Genomic DNA, 20,647 nt, shown 5'->3' with positions numbered 1-20,647 from the left:
GAATCAGGCCTGGGACTGCATTTTTTTCTGCTGCTGTATTATTTAGAAAGCACCACAGGTGTTCGTGGCTCCATTCCAGCACATGGGAACAGGCTGGATCCTGGTAAGGCATTTGCTCTATTTAACTGGCCATCCCTACGTGCTTAAAGATCAAGGCAAAGATGGGAGCAAACAGCTTCCTAGGGAAAGACTATCATAGGAAAGCACATGAAAACTGAGACATGAGGAGGGATTTGAAGGAGGAAAAGGAAATAATTTCAGGCACAGGAAGACACAGTCTATTCCAAAGGGGGAATGATGAACAAAAGATGATGAGAATCGGTTATTTTCCAGCAGGCACCTAGCCATGCTATAGGTGAAGTCCTACCTGCTCACAGGGTGCAGAAGGAGCTGTCTAATGACCAAACCTCATTCTCTTTGTGTGCCATGCGTTTTGGAGACAGCGGAAGAGGAGTGGCTGAAATGTCAAAGCAACTTCCAGTCAACAGCAAATAAATTCCTCCCTGGAGGGAGATACTAATAATGGGTCCTTGCAGGAGAACTGCAGGTTTTGTTTGAAGTCTTTGGCAAGCAGCCCTTTGTAAAAAAAAATGTGCCCAGAAATGAACCAAGGAATGATCTCTGCATGTGTTACATGGAAAGTTTTGCAGAAACCTCAGTGATTTTCCTTGGTATTCCTTATCATGCTGTTTAGTTCAGCTAAGAAAGGTCTTACCTTGCATTGCTTTATTCCTCCTGATCCCTATGGGTAAGGGGAAGTTAGTTAAACAATCTCTTTACTGAAGTTTTCTCACAGCTTTTCTAAGGTTTCTTCATGCCTGCTGCTCTTCCATAACTTTTCCAGCACAGGTGAATTACTATTAGGAATAGAAAATGCTCTCTAAGCCTGGGTCCCTGGTCAAGCTGGGAGTTGCATGATTGGTGCACACACAGCTGCTCTAGAGCACCCAGGATTTTTATTCTTTTTTAAATTTTATTCTTTTCCTGTGAGAGTCTATAGTTTTTTACTCTCTGCAGTGCAAGAGTCATTCTCTCTGTCCCAGAGCAAATTCAAAGGAAGACAGATCTGACAAAACTCTTCCTCATCTGCCAGGATATTGTAAGGCTGTTGTGAATAGCACTGTGCTCACTGAATGCAGCACGTCATCACAAGTGTCTGGCTCCAGTGGACTGCTACTTTGAGCAGTTCTGCTACTGCAAACAGCTATGGACAGCTTGCCCAGAGACTTCCACATCAATGGAGCCCTGCTATCTAAACACTGTCTACCCCACTTCCACATCCAAGTGTAGCAAGCCTGGTGAAAACAACCTCAAAGCTCAATGGAAACAACAAAGACACAGGAGACAAAGCAGTAGGAAATAGATGAAGAAACTTAAAAAGTTGCACATCTGGGTTAACATGAAAGGAGAAATGGGGGTGACTGCAAGATGAGATTATTGCAGTCGGGGGAAGAGATGAACAAGGTTTCTTTTTAGCAGTCGAGGTAGTTTTTTCACCTTGCTTAAAGACATCGTGCCAGTTTCACCCAGTTTCTGTGTGTGGAACATCTGAGTTCCTCCAGTTTGGCTTTCCTCTTGGTAGGTTGATGGCTTGTTTGTTTCTCTGTGGTTATCAAGGTAGCCACGAGTATATTTTTAAAGTTAGAAAAACCTCAAACCCTGTGTCTGTCAGTTAAAATAATGCCGGAAGCCTGTGCAACGTTGTTCTTCTGGTGGCAGAGAAACCGTGACAACAACAGTGTTTTAGTAACATTTCCGTTTAAGACTTTCTAAACAGACATTGAGAAACTTGGGTGATATAATGGAAAAAACTTTGGTAGCATAATAATAGCTAATCATAAGACAACTCTTGAAGTGATTGATTCCCCCACCCAAAGATTTCGTTCTTATTTTGTGGGACGTTTCAGTGATTTCCTGCAAAGGGCTATTCTTAGGCTTATCATGTAAGCAGGTCATAGACACTCTCCTGTCATTCAGCTGCTAAAATTCATCACTTCTCAGTGTCCCTGTGTAAAGTTAACTCCTATATATAATGCAGGACTAATACTGATGACCGCTATTATTCATTAAAATGTCAACCTGTGAACTATCTGCAATAAAATGTTGTAGTCATTGTAGTCATCAGGTATATGTGCCCATATTTGTTTATCAACAGCTTTGAAAGAGTCAGAGCTCCTCATGCCAGGGACCCAAGGGACAGGGAGCTGCAGGAGAGGTGGGCAAAGATTTTGGGCATGGAGAATGCACAGAAGAGAGTTAAGAAGGCGAGTTCAGATGAGAGAGAGTAGAAGGTATCGGGCAAGAACAAAGGATGGTATATCATAGAATCATAGAATGGTCTGGGTTGGAAGGGACCCCAAGGATCAGAGAGCTCCAACCCCCCTGACACAGGCAGGGACACCAACCTCCAGGCCTGGAGCTACACAAGGTTGCCCAGGGCCCCATCCAACCTGGCCTTGAACACCTCCAGGGACGGGGAATCTACTACTTCTCTGGGCAGCCTGTTCCAGCCCCTCACCACTCTCTCTGTAAAAAACTTCCCCCTAAGATCTAATCTAAACCTTCCCTCCTTTAGCTTTAGTCCATTCCCCCTTGTCCTGCCATTATCTGCTCTTTTAAAAAGTCGAATCCCCTCCTGCCTATAAGCTCCCTTCAGGTACTGGAAGGCTGCAATGAGGTCTCCCCACAGCCTTCTCTTCTCCAGGCTGAACAAGCCCAGTTCCCTCAGCCTCTCTTTGTAGGGCAGGTGCTCCAGCCTGCCCTACAATCATCCTTGTGGCCCTCCTCTGAACCCTCTCCAACAGTTCCACATCCTTCTTGTAAATCCAGGGGAAGGATACACCAGACAGAAGGGCAGCTGAGGACAAGAAAAAGTAATAGGGAATGGGACAAAACCCCCTTGCTTAAGGGAAATAAAATACTAGAGACACATTTTTGAGAATTTGAAAAGAAACAGAAGGTTGCTTTGCTAGCAAGCAAATGTTGGGGTCCCACTGGCAATAATAGGCATCAAAAAAAGCTTGATCTGTGTCACAGTACATGCTTCCAGGAGCTGCATATAAAGAACAGTAATGCCTGAAGTCATGGTTTATCATCTGTAGGTGCAGGTGTATGTGTACAAGTACGTGTATGTGGATAGATAGGTGGTGAGTGAATGGATGGATGCCCTTGCTTTCCACTGCATAAATACCTTACCGAAACAAGATTTTAATGGTCCCTTTTAACAGTCACTTGTGAGTGACAAAACTGCTTCACTTCAGGGAAAATCTGGAAAGTCGTCAACCCGTAATAAGATTTTGCAAGACCAAACCTAGTCTTGCTCTTGTCCTTCTCTGTTTTAGCTGGCAACAATGAGTCAACCTGGCACGTGCTGACTGTGGGTAGTGGTAAAAACTCTGGCTGTCCAATGTAAAGGTGGAGTGCAAGATAATCAGAAGAGTCTATCCTTCTGGGACATGACCAAAAATTGACAATGCAAAATAGGATGGGTCCATCTCTCCTGCATCTTCTATGCCAAGCCTTAAAACTTTAGCTCTCTTTCATGTCTCTGTTACTGATGAGTTGAGGAAGCATGTGTTGTGTTTGTTCTCAGTCCCTACACATGCCAGCTGTCTGGCCAGGGCATCTGTGCTGATTGGCCATCTGAACCCAAAGCAGAAGAGAAAGCTGTTTAGCTCACTACACCACCACTCATACTCATCTTTCTCCTCTGCTCAACAGCTGGTTCTCATGAAATGCATGACATCTTATGAGCTAGCTTGTCTGTCAGTTTTGGTTGAAATTGGGCAATGAGGGAGGAGAGGATACTGGCAGATGGACAGGCTGGCAGGCAGATGGACAGACAAAGAGTGTCATCTTCCTAGGAAGTCAAGCTAAAGATAGCCATGGGAGCATAGCTTGCCTCTTTTCAGCACATTGTAACTTCTCCTGGGGCCTTCCTGAGTGCTACTAGAAACGCTGTCAACACTTTCAAGCAGATCTGTGGAAGGTGCCAGCTGAGCCAAGCCCTTGGTGAGATTAAAACCAGCAGAACTTGGCATCTGCCTCACTGAGCTGTGGCTCATTCCAGCTCCTGAAACCGCTCCCCTCCCTCAGTGTGTGTAGGAGGCAAGAACTGAGCACTGCTTCATTGTACCTTCCCCAGGGAAGGAGGGCAGGGGGTGTCCATGGTGTAGCTGTCTGTAGTGTGATCTTATGAGTCAACTGCTGCCTGCAGTCTCATAGCCTTTTTGAGAGGACCAATACAGGATGCAGAAGGAAACAGCAGCTCTGCTTGCTAATGGTAGTGACTTGCCTGTCTGACCCACGGGGGAAAGTGGTGCTCTGCTCCACGTGTTCATCTCCTGCTATTGAAGATCTTTTGGTGTCTCTTCTGTGGCAGTCCTTGAAGGTGAAGCTTGTTGTGAAGCTGTTTTGCACTGATGTTCCAGGTCAGCATGTGAGGCACGCCCATCCTATGTCTTTGACATAAGCAGACCAATCCAATGGTGTACTGCCAACGGGTCTTCCTAAATATTATTCCTTTAACCAAAGATAAATCCAAGGAAGTGAGGAGAGAATACTTCCCTTTTTTTTTATAGTTTTTTTCTTAAAAGCATAACTAGGAGGGTATTGACAATATTTGGCAGTCTGGCACTAACCTAATAAATACTGAGAATATTTTGTTTTTCAAATGTATGGCCTGTTCAGAGAAGTTAGCACAGCAACCTCTGGATGGAATATGTTTATACCTGTGACTGCAGAGACCCAGGAGTAAGGGAAGGGTCAAGGCACTAACGATTTTTTGAAACCTTCTCTTGCTTCTTGACCATCAATTGAAGCAGTGAGAATCCTCTATCCAAACTCTTTGAGACTAGAGAAATTCAAGCAGACCCTCCAGGGAAAAGACCAGACCACCCTGGCTCCAAGCACAACAGTCACGCCAGTTGCTTTGCACCCTCTTTCCACCTCTACCTTTTTCTCATCAGTTTCCACCATGAGCAAACCAGCAATTTCCTCTTCCAGCTCTTTGGATTTCTGCTTGGTGCTTCTTTTACTTGTGGGCAGAAGCAGCAGCTTAATGTGATTTACTTTCCTAACCCCTGGCTCTGAGATGGGCCTGAAGCATAGTGCTTCAGCTGAGATGATGAGCACAGAAAGGAGGAATAAAGAACCAAAGTGCTGGTGGAATATGGAGTTTGTGGGCCAGTGATGCTCAAAGGAAAGGCTGAGTGAGCTGGGACTGTTCAGCCTGGAGAAAAGAAGACTAAGGGGGGGACCTTATGAATGTTTATAAATATCTGAAGTATGGAATGCAGGGGGAATTAGCCAGCTCCTTTTCAGTGCTCTGTGGAGACAGGACAAGGGGCAATGGCTGCAAGTTGGAGCACAGGAAGTTCCACAGCAACATGGGGAAGAACTTTTCCCCAGTGAGGGTGCCAGAGCCCTGGGACAGGCTGCCCAGGGAGGTGGTGGAGTCTCCATCTCTGGAGAGATTCCAGCCCCGTCTGGACTCCTGTCTGTGCAATATGAGCTGGGGAGCTGCTTTGGCAGGGGGGTTGGACCCTTCCAACCCCTATGATTCTATGATTCTGTGTCTGGTGTGCCAGGAAGGATTGGCCCCATTCTGTCTGATCATGGCAATTGGATTCAGGCTTTTCTCTACACAACATGGTTGCAAATCCAGAGCCTGAAATCGTGTTGCGAAGCCACGTGATAAAAGCCCATGTGAACTTGTTCTCTTGCTCCTTTTGCAGTAATAGCTCTACAGAGGGACAATGCAGTGATAAATGATTGCATACAGCCATCATTGCTCAGCGAATGACAACATGCCATCTTAGTTTTTTGCACACTCTCTCTGGTGGGTTTTGGCTGGCATCCACAATGCAGAACACAGACTGCACCACTGGAGGGCTCACAAACTATTTAAAGAGATGTTATCTTTTCCTTATGACTAATTTATATGTTAAAAGACTTTTGCAGAGACATATTGTCCCTGAAGTAGTCCGTTCTGTTGCAAAGACAGTCTTGCTTTTTCCTAGACGCTGTGGCGTTCTCTGCCTTAGTCAAGTAAACACACCAGCAGCTGCTCTCTGCCACTAAGGCCTGTGTTCATATCTCCCTTGCCCTCCAAAAGATACTGGCTGGATGGAAGTTGGCTGCTGGGAATGATCCTCAGCTTTTGCTAGAGGAGGAGTATTTGGGACAGTGGAAGTTGGCCAAAACCAAAACATAGCTGAGGAAAAGCATCAGTGTAAACCACTGAATTTCAGTGCTGAGCAATGTTCTCCAGGGTCCTTTAATAAGCAAGAAAAGGCATAATCCATAACTTCCGGTCAGTAACTGCAGTCACACTGCTTAAGTGTAACTGTATGTTGTGTTCTCAGTGCAATGGAAGTAATAATCACATCTTAGTGGGCTGGAGCAGTAAAACTCAAACAGGGTGTGCAAGTTTTCATTAAATATTAGTGCCTGAGTTTTTTCACAGTTTGTGCTGGCTGCTTGGGGAGGTTAACTCTGGCCTGGCTGGAACTAGAACAATATTACACCAAAAAAAACAAACAAAACCAAAAAATCCCAAGCCATTGGACTAATTGTGGGAGGAATAATTGTCATTAGTATTTCAGGCTCAGAAATGCTCCAGTTCTGGATGTAGTAGGATGAAGACAGATGCCCTAGAGTCAAAGAGTAAGAGCTTCATTTTCCTTCACTGTGTGCTTTAGGCCACTGTTCCTACCTGGGTTAAGTTGCTATGGAAAGTCTGGAATGAGAGAAGCCGTGTTTAACCACCCACTTTATTCCTTTGGCAGATGTTATGGGACTCCCTTCTATTCTGAGCTAGTGTTGATAAAAGGAATCCTGCCACTGGGCATTGTGTCCATACTTTATGAAATTATGTTTAAAATTGGAAAGAATTCAAAGAGAATGACAGAACAGAGCCGGGGCTGGATCGTCACATTGTAATTAGGAGTTTGTAGAGGCCAACTCACTGAATTTAGCAAAACAGGGTGATATTTTTAAGGGCTGCAATTATCTGTCTGGTATTACTGAGCCTCTTTCATCTCACAGAAGACCTAAAATATTCTAGCTGGGAATGTGGTGTAGTTTGTTAGCAGACAGGTAGCTGATTGTTGAGACAGCTTAACAGGGTAGAGGTAATATTGGCATCACTAAGCAGTCTTGAATTTGCCATAGGACAGTTTTCTAAAACAAATAAGCAAAATCAACCAAAGTGACTCCACTCAGCTTGCTCAAGTAATATACTCTTTCTACTAAAGAATATTTTGGTAAAACAGAAGATCTATATTATTTAGACTTTCAACAAGGAGTTTGGGGATAGCCGTGAGGTCTCAGAGTAGGAGACATAGAAGCAGTGGAAATGTTCAGCCATTGTTTATGTGGAAATGCAGATAACTGGTCCTTATTTATTACTGTCTCACCCTCTTATGCTTCTCTCTAGACTACAGCAATCAGGCAGACTTAAAAGAATGTATTAATTGCACAAAAAATATTTTGAAGGTTTTTAGAGAAGCCATATAATTCCAAACAAGAGGATTCCAGGGCCACGAAATTTCCTTTCGGCACTGTCCCAGCGCTGCCTGTAACTCCAGTCACCACATGTTTTACAGATGAAATAAAATGGAGACAGAATGATGGAAAATTAAGCTACTAAGTTGTATCTGAGAGCACGCTGCACTGCTGAGACCCATGTGCATCCCCCATGTCTCAGCTCCATATTAGAATGACACCGCAGTTGTTTCTGCATCAGTTTCTTCTTTCACTTACTGCCCAAGCCATTAGACCATGGCTTTCTATCACCATGAAGTTTTTGTCTTATTATTACAAGGGTTTTGTGGGTTTTTTTTCCTAAAGGCACATTGGGTGTTGTGGGTCCCTGGCCTTCCAAGGTCTCGTCTTGCATGTCATATTAATTTATGAAAATATTATGTGCCGGACCACTTCAGATGTTGATAGAATGCAACATAAAGAAACACATAACATAATTTAATAATAGAAATATTAAGTCCAAGAAGGCAAAATATTCCCCAAAAAGGACAAATAAACATCTCTTTTCCCCCTGTCCTTTCTCACCTGACACTTAACTTAAAAAAATTAAAGAGAAATCAAACACATTTTATCCCAGTGTTATCCAAGTGCCTAAGGGATTCCTCACCTGTTCCCTTTGCAGTCTGGCTGCCCTACAGGCTGCTCATCTCAGGTAAACCACATTGTGTGATGTTTTGTGTTTTGTAACATCATTACATCAGCAGTAGGAGATAAATCAACCTAAAAGACACATTGAAAAGATTTTTGGTTATAATGACTCTGATAATGTAGAATCATAGAATCATTTTAGTTGGCAAAGACTTTTAAGATCATCAAGTCCAACTGTTAGCCTAGCACTGTCAAGACAACCACTAAACCATGGCTCTAAGCACCACTTTTATATGGCTTTTAAACACCTCTAGGGATAGTGACTAAGCCACTTCCTTGAGCAGCCTGTTCCAGTGCTTGACAACCCCTTCAGTGAAGGAATTTTTCCCAACATCCATCCTACACATCCCCTCATGAAACTTGAGGCCATTTCCTCTCGTCCTATTACTTGTTACTTGGGAGAAGAGGATAACCCCAACCTGCCTACAACCTCCTTCCAGGGAGTTGTAGAGAGCAACGAGGTCTCCTGTGAATTTCCTTTTGTCCAGGCTACACAATCCCATTTCCCTCAGCCCCTCCTCATAATACTTGTGTTCCAGACTCTTCACTGGCTTCGTGCCCTTCTCTGGACACACTACAGCACCTCAATGTCCATCTTGTAGTGAGGGGCTCAAAACTGAGCACAGTACTCAAGATGCAGCTTCACTAGGGCTGAGTACATGGGGACAATCCCTTCCCTAGTTGTGTTGCCAACACTATGTCTGACACAATATATGTGTCTCCCAAGGACCTTGTTTTCTGCTATTCTTCCACCCTGTCCAAAACTATATATAATAGTGTCTCTTTTAAATGGCCCCAGTGGTGCCCATCACTGAATGAATGGAGAGGCTGAATCATGGGACTGTCAATGGCACCCAAGGAAAAAGAAAAGGGAAGCTTTAATTATTCCTGGTCCAGTGAGATCTAAACCTCTTCTTTCTTTTGCAGACTGCTAGCACTCTTGTTGTAGCTGAAAGCACATCTTCTGGAATCTACAGCTGTGTGGCATCCAATAAAGTGGGAAGAGCTGAAAGAAACGTCAGCTTTATCGTAACAGGTACGATCTAGTCCCCGTTAGAACCAAATGTGTTTCCCAGTTGTTGTGGCTTTTTCATCCACAGTTTGAGAACTGCTGCAACATGTGCAGCTGTATGCTCATACCATGCTTTTGGGTGCTCCTGGAAGGGTTTTTCAGAGTAGCTGATATGGATTTCTGAGAAGGCCACCAGATTTTGTCAATGATTCAACCCTCCATCAAGTATGAAACAAACAGCTCACAAATACAGCAATCTGTAATTCCCCCTTTTAAATCACTTACCCTTTGTGGTCACACCATATGTGAAATCTTGCTGTACTTTAAAACACCAGCAAGCCAATTTCATGTGTGGCACTGATTGTATCTACAGCTTCATCCTGCTGCCAAACAGGAGATCTCACAAGATCTCACAGGAGATCTCCAGAGCCGTGCCACTTTCTGCAGGCAGCATGGTGCCAGAGGGATGCCAGAGGTACCTGGGCAGCCTCTCACAGCTCTCAGGGACAACAGCAGCTTGTAGGTAGAAAAGTGGCAGGGTGTAAAGTAAAAAGATTTGTTACATCTTCTGAGAAAGAACACCTTGCACGTCATTTGGGCTATGAGACACTGAGAAAACTCGTTGTGTTAGCTGCACATATGCATAAATTTCCAGTTATTTTTCCATTACTAGGTGTGTTTAGATGTTTTCAGGTTCAGAAACAATTTGTTAAATGTTTAATTTTGGGAACTACTGAAAAAAAAAAACCCACAATGGGTTTTTGAGGATAACTATTGCATGATTTAGCATCATAATGCCTGCACATGCCATTACAAAGGATTTGTTTTCAGGCAAAAGATTTTGTTTTGGTTTTGTTTACAAAGTGGTAGTTCATTGAGCATGTAGGCTGATGGCAACTTTCAGGGTAGATCATTAGAGAAATGTAATTAATTTGAAAATATGGGAAAAGCCAAAAAGGTTAAGATGTCATGATACTTGAATCCCAAAATCATAATCTTGAAGCTGAAAGAGAAAAATAATTTCTATGTATCCCAACTAATTTTTGCTTTCTCTTATCTGTTTTATGTTGTCAGTCGGTTGCTTATAATTCTGATGGGTGATTTTAGTGAAACTCATTCTACTGCTATACTGAGAGATATCAAATGAGAGTAGAGGCACACTCACTAGATCTGGTTAAAAGAAAAAAGGAAGAAAACCTCTTTGAAAAATGTCCTTCTTCCCATTTTTAAGCACCAAAAATTTATATTTTTTAAATATTCTGACTAGCTGTAAAAATACATTAAACATTTAAAAAGTGCAAGTTATCTATAAATATAGAAATTGGGTAACATGCCTGAGAAATATAAACAGACAAGTGACACATAGGCAGGTTGTTAAAATACAGAAACAAACAGAATATCTCTGTGTTCTGTTAATGGATGTGACAAGAGCATTTGCCACCCTGAAGATGACTGCTGTCCCTGCTCTCAAATCACAGCTGTGCTTTTGTCCCTATCCTTACATTGTGTCTGTTTGGACAGAAAGCAAAACAAGGATGCATAGTTCTCCATAAATTAATGTGCAAGTGGCATTGTATCCTCATCTTTGTGGGGACTTCATGTGTAACTTTGAGCAGGCACTGAGAGTGACTTGCTGAGGCTGTTGCTCTTTTCATGTGCAAGATGCTGAATCTGGCCTTCTCTAGCTCCTCAGTCGTCAAAATGCCACATGGAAGACCATGAAGCAAAATTAAGCTGTGTTTTGATGCACCCCCTTTGCTGAATCCAAATCTCCCTTTCAAAGTTTTGATGGCTCTTTGGGATTTTTTAGTGCAGTGACATGAAGGAGTTAGTTTCCTTACTTAGATCTCGTATTCTTAGATCTCGACCAGGGATAGAAGGAAATCCTTCTCCTTGATACCAAGGCTTGCATGAGAACATGCAGAATATTATGGGTTTCCTTTGAAGACTCTTGTTTGGCTGGTGTTCAGAAAGAGGAGTGGCTGCTTTATCATGGCTTGGAAATTCTTAATATCTTGCCTGGTGGCAAGCTCTTTATATAGGGTGGTAAAGTTGAAATGCATTTGTCCTTTCATAGAATCATAGAATCATAGAATCATAGAATCATAGAATCATAGAATCCTAGGGGTTGGAAGGGACCTGGAGAGATCATGGGGTCCAACACCCCTGCCAAAGCAGCTCCCCAGCTCATATTGCACAGACAGGCGTCCAGACGGGGCTGGAATCTCTCCAGAGATGGAGACTCCACCACCTCCCTGGGCAGCCTGTCCCAGGGCTCTGGCACCCTCACTGGGGAAAAGTTCTTCCCCATGTTGCTGTGGAACTTCCTGTGCTCCAACTTGCAGCCATTGCCCCTTGTCCTGTCTCCACAGACCACTGAAAAGGGGCTGGCTGATTCCCCCCGCATCCCCTGCTTCAGATAATTATAAACTTTAATTAGGTCCCCCCCTTAGTCTTCTCAAGGCTGAACAGTGCCAACTTAGCCTTTCCTCATAGGGAAAATGCTCCAGGCCCTTCATCATCTTCATAGCCCTTCTTTGGACTCTCTCCAGGAGATCCCTGTCCTTTTTATACCAAGGAGCCCAGAACTGGACACAATACTGCAGGTGGGGCCTGACCAGGGCAGAGTAGAGGGGGAGGATCCCCTCCTTTGACCTGCTGGCTACACTTCTCCAGATGCCCCCCAGGATGCCATTGGCTCTCTTAGCCACCAAGGCACACTGCTGGCTCATGGCTGGAGCCATGGAGCTGAGTACTTTGGCTGTGTAACACAGAAAGTCTTGGTTGCCCACTGACACTGAGTGGCACTGACTGGCAGCAGTTTGTTTAAACAATGCTGTTGTTTTGTCCTTACAGAAATGAAGTGGGGCTCATTCTTCTGTTTCATGCACGTAGCACATCAGTTGTGCTTGCCTGGTGGTAAGCATAATTCTCCTCCATCAGGCTGAGGCCAAACCGCTGTGCCTGGGTAACAGCCTGAGTTCCACATCAGTGAAACAAACACATCCAGCATTTGCTGAAAAACACGCCCAGGGAGTAAAAACAAAAGCCCTAAATGCTGATGGATGTGAACAGGACACTGCTAAGTGTTTTCTTCTGATGAGTCCAAAACTATTTCAGGTCTTGCATGACAGCCTGGGACTAATTTATCTTCTGTTGTTGGGTCTGCTGGTGCTGTACAAAGCCAGCCTGAACCACACAACAGTGTGAGAGCAATCTAGGCAGGAGAAGATGATCCCCTGTAGGGCAGAGATCTGCTACCCCCTGTAAAAGGGACAAGCCAGAAATGACCCCAAAGAGCAGATGGTCACAACCTGTCCTGAACAGGAAGAATACTTCCCTTGGAGGCATTCTCCTTTATGCCTTGTCCTGGGAATGAGAAAATATGTGTACTCTGGTGAAGCAGCTATGGTGGTGTAAGAACTCCCTTTTCTATAGGCAGAAACCATTGGTAAGGTGGTAGGAAGGACGAGCTTGTCCCAGCAAACCTAATTTTGGTAGAGTTGCATGTTTCCCTTCAAGGAAAGGCAGCTGTTGAGGAACTAAGTTCAAGAAGGATCCAGTAAGATCAAGCCTTGCTTGAGCTATTGTAAAACCCATTATTCCTGGGATTGCATGGGAGTTTCTGGGAGTTTTGAGGGTGGTATAATTTTCTAGACTGTGTTTTATAGACTGAGGGTGTAGGACATGAAGTAGGACATCAAGTCTATGGACTTAGGAGTAGCTTTCCTTCCCTATGGCCTCTGTCATATGAACCTTTTTGGGGTGTTATCACCCTGACTTGTTTCTAAAAGCAAAAGTAGCTGTGAGCCTTACATAAATCAATGTGGAAAGGTGATTTCTGAAAGCTGCCCTACTTGCTGATAAGGAAACAGTCTCTGTAATAACACCTTTATGCCAAATTCAATCGTGGTAGCCCCCTTCCCTCCAGCCTGCCCCTTTCCCTACATTTTGGGCTGTTTTGCTGGCACACAGCAGGCCCATGGGTGTGTTTGTAATTACAGAGGGTGAAACAGGAACAGCTCTGCCTTATCTCCCTGGTTTCCCAATGTCACTAAGCGCATTTTATTTTGAGATTCCTGATGGTGCTTGGCAAAGATAAACAAAATCTTCCATCAGGAAACCTGGGAGCTATTTCCACAGGAAGCTTCAAATCACTAAAGTAAATAAAACCCTTTTACATTATTCCCAGCCACGTTATTTAGCTAGCTTGAGCCTGTAACTATTGGTGAGAGGTGTCATATATTAGGGGGCTCGTAGCCTTTAAACAAATGATTTGCTTGGAATCCTGTGCACTTTTGCTTTTGTCCTTGGATTTATTGAGAAAATAGTCTTTCTTCACAGTAGATGCATCTAAAAAGAGCTACAGACCTGAAAACATGGAAGTAGTTGCAGCTACATTATTCTGTTGGCACGCTATCCTTTTACGTTAAAAATAGTTTATTTCCCTCAGTCCCAGGAGATCTTCAGTTTGATCTTAAGATTTTTGGTTGGCTCTTTGTAGCTTTTGCTGAGTACTGGCATCTGTGAAAGCCAAAAATCAGCATTATTTCAGGCCCATACCCTGGCTTTCCTGACACATATCAGAACAAGTACTTTGAGTAAGACACAGCAATTCCTTTCATCCAAATGTTTATCTACAATAAAAACTTTAGACCCTTGACTGGTTTTAAGTGTGTCTGAATTCACTGCTGTTTAACAAAACCAGTCATGAGATTCACTTCATCCAACTTAAGCCTTGATGCTGGGTAAATAAGCCTAAGCTGGTCATGTAGGACATATTCACAGTTAAGTGGGAGGGATCAGGGTCTCTGGAATTTGGCTCATCTTAAGGTGATGGGTCGTATTGCCCTCTGGAGGTGGCTGTGTCACTCCACGGGCTGTAAACTTTTTGCCTGTATACAAAACAACTACTTCAAGTAGATGTCTACGTTTTGCTGGTTTGGGCTGAACATGCTGTAACCCCTGTAGGGAAAGGTTTCATCTTCCAGTTGACATACTCTTAACTGCAATCAGAATCCAGCACCATGTACCCTTATATATCATAAAAGGATACTGATTGTAGCTGCTCATAGATGAGTTCACTAAATTTTAAGTTCTTCTTATAGTTTTGTCTGCTAGAGAGAGGAAAAAAGGGGATCCCAATGAAATTTAAGAGGAGTAAGTCAACACAGAGGCTTTAGTACCCAATCTAATATGTTAGTGTCACTACCTCCATTAGGTTGATCTTTGGACTACACACCTGAACTACAGCTGGTGGCACACACTTTGCTCTCACTGCAAGGGCACAATGAGTTTGACCAACAGAAATCAGTCCTCTCCCTGGAAGGCGTCTACAGCCAGAGAAAACTTCAATCCAGGAGTTGGAAGAGCTCATTGTTTTACAGTCAGAACCAAGTGTGGAAAAACATGATATTAAGGGGAACAACTGATACCAGACCTTCAACAGGCAGAACTTTGAAAGGTAGCAGCGAGCAGGTCATGTTCATGGGCCCCTGGGGAAGCAAGACAGCTCAGTTTGTGTTGTGGGGAATTAGGGAGAAGCTTTCTGGTATGTTGATCAAACAATGGACCCCAACTGGACATCTACTCTTTACGTGTTTCTGCTGATGTAACATTAAACCCGAAGGGACATTGGTAAGCATGGAACTGATGGTGTTGAGATGTTCATGATGTAAGAGACAAGAAAAGAAGGGGTAATTCTCTCTTATGAAAGACAAAATCATTCTTATGATTTTGAGTTGTCAGGGCCTGGAACAGGCTGCCCAGGGAGGGGGTTGAGTCACCTTCCCTGGATGTGTTCAAGAAAAGGGTAGCTGAGGTACTTAGGGATCTGGTTTAGCTTAGGATGGGAATGGTTGGACTCGATCTTCAAAGGTCTTTTCCAACCTTGTGATTCTTGTGATCTTGTGATCTTGAGTCAAGTTCACAGCCAAGTGCTGTAGCAATTAGCAGTGAAGGAACAATTGAAAATGGCCAAAGTCAATGTCACTTCTTGACCAAGAAGGAAATCACTTTATCAGAATATTCACTACAAATAAACCTAGAGGTATTGTACTCCAGGAGTAAAACTTGGAAGTGCTTTCTCTCAGGAACTTGCTTCTACTTTCACTGGGGTGAGTGGTGTAACTCACTCTCGTGGAGGGATGAGCCCCAGGTGAAGGTAACTGGGAGGCAGGCAGCACCACTGTGGGTCTGCAGAGGAAGGAGCAGTAACATTACTATGAACTGCCAACATGACTTTTTCAAGTATGACCTTTTACAGTGGTGGCTGAATTAGTCCTGCCTGAACTATCTGCTATGTAAAAAACATGTGAAATTTAGTAAATGTTTGGTGCAATGGTTCTTGATGGTCTCACAGGTGGAAATATTATCCACATATGGTTAGTGCCAAGATGTATGAATAGAGCAATCTTCTTCCTAGTGCTGCCTGCATGCAGATGGCCACCCAGGCCAGCAGGTACTCTTTCTGCTCTCCTCTTGGGTGGCTGATGCACTTTAAATGCATGGAGGGTAAATACCTCTGTTCCAAGGGAAGTCTCAGGCGTGTAATCACAGCTTCAGTTATTTCATACTGAAGCATTTTTAAGAAATAGACATGATCTGTCTGAATACCCATGAGTATCAAGAAAACAATATAACTAAGCATGATGAACTGCAGCATTTTTCTGGTGTCCTCCTGAGATTCATTTTCTCTCATGCAGTTTACAAGCTGGAGCTGAGATCAGAATTTTTCTCCTTTTTTGTAGTCCTGCCCTGTCTTTAAATAATTCTGCTTTTAGTACCTTACCCCGGTCTGTCTTAACTTGGCACAACATTTGTACAAGCTCATCACTTCGAAGAGCAACTTCAGTTTATACCAACTGATGTCTGAGCCCAAATGTCTCATAGGTCCAAGACAAATGATAAGAATAGCTGGAGCCTAGAATAAGAATGGACAGATTAGAGACTTCAGCAGGAAGACAACAACATTGATTAGTTCAAAGGCTTCCTGATAAAGGGGGAAATACACTCTGTGTTAATATTGGCTCCTTCATTCTGCATAAACTAAGAAGTGGTTTTGATTTTTGACAGATGTACCGGCTGGATTCCATATTAGTTTGGAAAAAATGCCCATCGAAGGAGAGAATTTGGTATTGTCCTGTTCGGCCAACAAATTCCTGTACAAAGACATCGCTTGGATTTTACCGAGGACAGTCAACAATCAAACGAAAGCAAGAAGGTCTCTCAACAAGGAGCACTCCATCACCCTCACTCTGACCATCAAGAACGTTTCCCTGGCACACTCAGGCACCTATGCCTGCCGAGCAAGGAACATATACACGGGGAAAGAAGTGCTTCTAAAGAAAGACGTTACAATCAGAGGTGAGCACTGCAACAAAAAGGCTGTTTACTCTCGGATCCTCAAATATAAAAGCACAAGGAATGATTGTACAACACAAAGCAATGTAAAACATTAAAGGACTCATTAAACAGTAACAGGTGTCTCATATCATCTTGATTTTTTTGTATTACTGTTGCTACCTTTCAGGCCCTGAGGTGGTGCACATTCCCCCATGGCTTGGACGTAGGAGGAATAGCAAACAAAATCGTAACGCGTGAGCTTCCAGTTGAGTTCAGACGGGTGTTTTCTGCTTTGACAAGGCACGTGGAAGCTGGGGTTTGGAAGATCCCCTGCGCTACATTTTGCATGTTGTTATTTTTTTTTTTCTCTTGCTGTCTCCTACTGAGCGATAAGGAAAACTTTGGATCAATCTTTTCTTCCACTTTGATATCGGCCTCGTCAAAAGTGTCAAAGCTGAATAAACTGATTAACTTTAAAAACTGCTGTTTTCAGTCAACAACGGACATTTAATAAGTTAACTTGAATATGTGGAATGAGCACAATTCAGTTTGAGATTGACTGGACTATATATTTTTTATTTTAATCTGATCTTGATGGACTTAATTACCTGCTGAGCAAGTTCTAATGCTTATTTATTTGAAATTATTTTCTACACTAAAGTACATTAATCTTAAAAACTATCTTCTAAGGGAAGTATGCAGGGAAGAAATAAAAATGTTGATATAATGCACAGACCTATCATATCATTTATAATAATGATGATTTAAAAACTGACAGATGCGAACCATGTTTCTCCAAATAAATCCAGGTAGACTTCCAGTTGCTGTGTTGGTCAATTTTTAAAGTCAGTTCTGCACTAATGTAAAAAGCTACTGATAAAAGTGTGAGTATTGCTCCTGTAGAAGATTCAGGAATTTGTAATGTTGTAATTATATTATTAAATGAGAAATATTACACTAACATGACTGACAGGGTTGCAGCCAGCACAGTGAGTTGTTTAATACATTTTTTTAAAAACACAAATTCAAAATTGAAGCCATTAAAAATATTCATTTCTTTTGGTATGCAAATGACAATTGGCTTTATTTTGGGGATTAAGAACCAGCCAAAATGCTGAAGGAGAATTAAGGGCAACCTAAAACTTCCTTGTGTGCGTTCCCCTTTTTTTTCCTTCCTCATGATTTTGCTATGAGATGTTTCTGTGTATTATAAATTCTGTATAAGGAAGAAGTTGCTATTTTTAATAGATCTGATAACTTTATTTTTTTATAATACATAGCTTTTATTATTTTTTGGTTACATTTACAATCGATCATCTTTATAACGTTTACCTAAGCCATAACAAGGCAGAACGTAGTGACCAAAATAGCTACAGCAAAGGAACAAAGTGGCTGTTCTTTTAAAATAGAGGGTGACAACATGACAGTTTCTTGTGCTTGGGAACTCACCAGACTATTTCCTCCTTTAGGTATCGAGACTGTGTCCCATGGCTAAACTTGTCTTTCACGTGGGAATTGCTTTTGTCAAGTGTGAAAGGGTAAACAATAGCATTTCCCCATAATGCCAGTTTCATGGAGCCTAAAATGCTTAGAAAACAATTGATAACCTGGAAGTTGTCAGAGCAAAGAAAAGAATAATCATTTATATTTTGAAATGTCACCTATAGCCTGCTTGTATACAGTAGCTCTTTTGTTCATTATTAGTGTGATGGCTTCCAGAAACAATGTGTTCTTGCAAAGGGACTTGGGTCTCTTTTTTTTTTTTTCCCTCCTAAAATATGCCTAAAAAGCAAGGGGAATCATTGGTGACTGCTTAAAAATAGGGCAAGCGAGCTCTTTAGCATTTGCAAGTCTTCAAAAGAATTACCATACAGAATCCCCCTTTTTTTTTTACGAGGCTGTTTTGTGAGAAGACGTTTGATGGCAAGGTGGGCGGTGATGACAGGACATTATGAATTTTCCATGGCCTTGGGAGCCCGGAGCGTGATGACTTGTAGCAGCCAGTTGCCAGGCAATATGAGTTTGGATCAAAGACAAGAGACGTGGCAATTAGGCTGTTCCTTGTGAAATTCTTGTGAACTGCGATGATGTGTATCACTGCTGGGTGGATGTCCTACCAGCCTGGTCTCGACTAGTGCTCGGAAGGCCATGCTGTGCAAGGATGTTGTAAAATCCAGATGTGGCTGCCCAAGTTGAGAGGCACAGAGAAACCTCACTGGAAACAAGCAGTTCTTGGTGGCCAGATAAAAACTACTGATGTCACTTTTGATGTCGTCAGATGACTGGAGAATCTCATCGGTTTTTGGGGAGTTTCTCTGCCTTCTGTTGTGTAATATATTGTTTAGGGAGAAAGGTGTGAATTATATTTCTTTTTTTTAAAAAAAAAAAGTGTTAAAATTAAAGCTTGTATTTATATTTTTGTACTGATTAATAAAAATAAGTGAACAGACAACATAATCATAACAAGGGCAAAAATGGACAGAAGTAAATCCCCAAATGAACAAATTGTAATGTTTTTCCCTTGTTTGCCATTGTTTGCTTTTGGAAATGAAATTTTTCTCTCCTTACTACCCCAGGTCCACTCAGTGGTCTGACACCAGTGTCCCCTTCTTCCCTTTGTGACCCCCTGTCCAGCCCCTGGACCAAACTCTGCCTACAATGAAGTTCCTTGGGGGCACTGAGAGCAGAGTTTGGCCCAGGAAAGCAGCATTTGTAGGCAGGCACAAGGGCTGGGGATGAGCCTGGGTGGGGCTGCCCTGGGTGCTGAGCCCCACACTGTGAATGCTGGCAGCCAGGGCAGCCCCTTGGCTTTGGCATAAGCGGAACGGGGCGTTGGAAACTCCCCACCCTCCCTTGTCTTCAGTGTGAAAATGAACACAAGGAAATGGATGGTTTTGAAAAGAGAATAATCCTCAGGTTGACCAAGTCCTTGAAAAGTCAGCTGAGATTGCAGCAGAGAAGTCATTCAAAGTGTGTGAATGGTGACTTAAGGTTTAAGCAAAAAGTTTTTCTTAATATGAAAACCCATCTTTAGTGTATGGCTATAAACAAATTAAAATTAATCACAAATAACTCGCAGAATGTGTGATTTGCTTTTGTTGTGTCATCTTGTCTGCCTTCATTTTGGATGTCTGGTTTGGGGTGTCCATCAGGGACTGCTGCTAAGTGTGAACTGTGGAGCTCTTCTCAGTGTGTGTATGTGGATGCACATCAGCCAGTGCCTCTTTGCAGACAGTACTGGGAAAAGTTACAACTGTGCAAAAATCAGGGTGAGGTATCAATGAGAAGGTGGCAGTCTTCTTGCCTGAAAGACAAATATTGCTGCCTATGTCACTGTGTATTTGATGAAGAAGTTACTTGACAGCCTCTCTTGTGAGCTTTACTGTTTGTGAAGAGAGAACAAATTGCCTACTGCGACGTAAACAAAAACTAGCATTGCCTGTGGAAATTACAGGCTTGCAGCTCAGAAAATGCCCAAACTGGTCATTGTGGGGTCATGACTATGCTGGAATTAATTTCAAAGGGTAAGAGCATAGCAAAGATAGCTTACTTCAACAGCGGGTTTAGTACCAAGGGGTTCATGCACACTGCCTGAGTTGGTGGTACATAGGTGCTTCATTTTTCTGGAGAGTTTTTATTTACAGCTGGTAACAGAATGATTGTGAAGCTGGAAATACCTAATAGTTGTTTTTTCTGAAAGGATAGAGTATAATCTTCCAAACACAGAATGTCAGAAATAGAGCTGATATCATACTTGAGCTTGGTGTATTGGTATCTGTTGCAATCTAGAAGAAAATATGTGCAAAGGTTTTGCTTCTGCTTTGTTTCGGTTTGTTTCATGTTTTGTAAGGTCTGTCTTGCCATGTTCACAACTGCTGATACTGGCAGTGTCCTTGAAGGGAAACATTGCAAATAATCTGTTCCAGCAAGACCGGGGAATTCAAGGGAATCTGCAGAGCTTCTGTATCTGCGAGATTGCTCAGGAGCTCCCTGGATTCTCCATCACTTCTTCTAAGGCACCAAAATACCAAAAAGGATGATGTGAGAGTTGTAAATGTGACAGCAAGATGTTGGTGTATAATGTGCATAAACATTGCA

General features: G+C 42.8%; 1 protein-coding gene across 1 annotated transcript in view; it reads left to right on the top strand.

Annotated features, from left to right (window-relative positions):
- FLT1 (fms related receptor tyrosine kinase 1) overlaps positions 1-20,647 on the top strand; it is a gene marked incomplete at its 5' end in the record, with an annotated part of 118,829 nt that overhangs the window by 56,616 nt on the left and 41,566 nt on the right. The window contains 2 exons of the mRNA XM_084271146.1: positions 9,121-9,229; positions 16,280-16,570. Of these exons, the coding sequence (XP_084127272.1) occupies positions 9,121-9,229; positions 16,280-16,570 (400 nt within the window). The remainder of the gene's footprint in view (positions 1-9,120; positions 9,230-16,279; positions 16,571-20,647) is intronic.

The sequence above is a fragment of the Gallinula chloropus genome (assembly GCF_964237585.1).
Source record: "Gallinula chloropus genome assembly, chromosome: 1".
Taxonomy (NCBI): domain Eukaryota; kingdom Metazoa; phylum Chordata; class Aves; order Gruiformes; family Rallidae; genus Gallinula; species Gallinula chloropus.
This window is presented reverse-complemented; position numbering and strand designations above follow the sequence as displayed.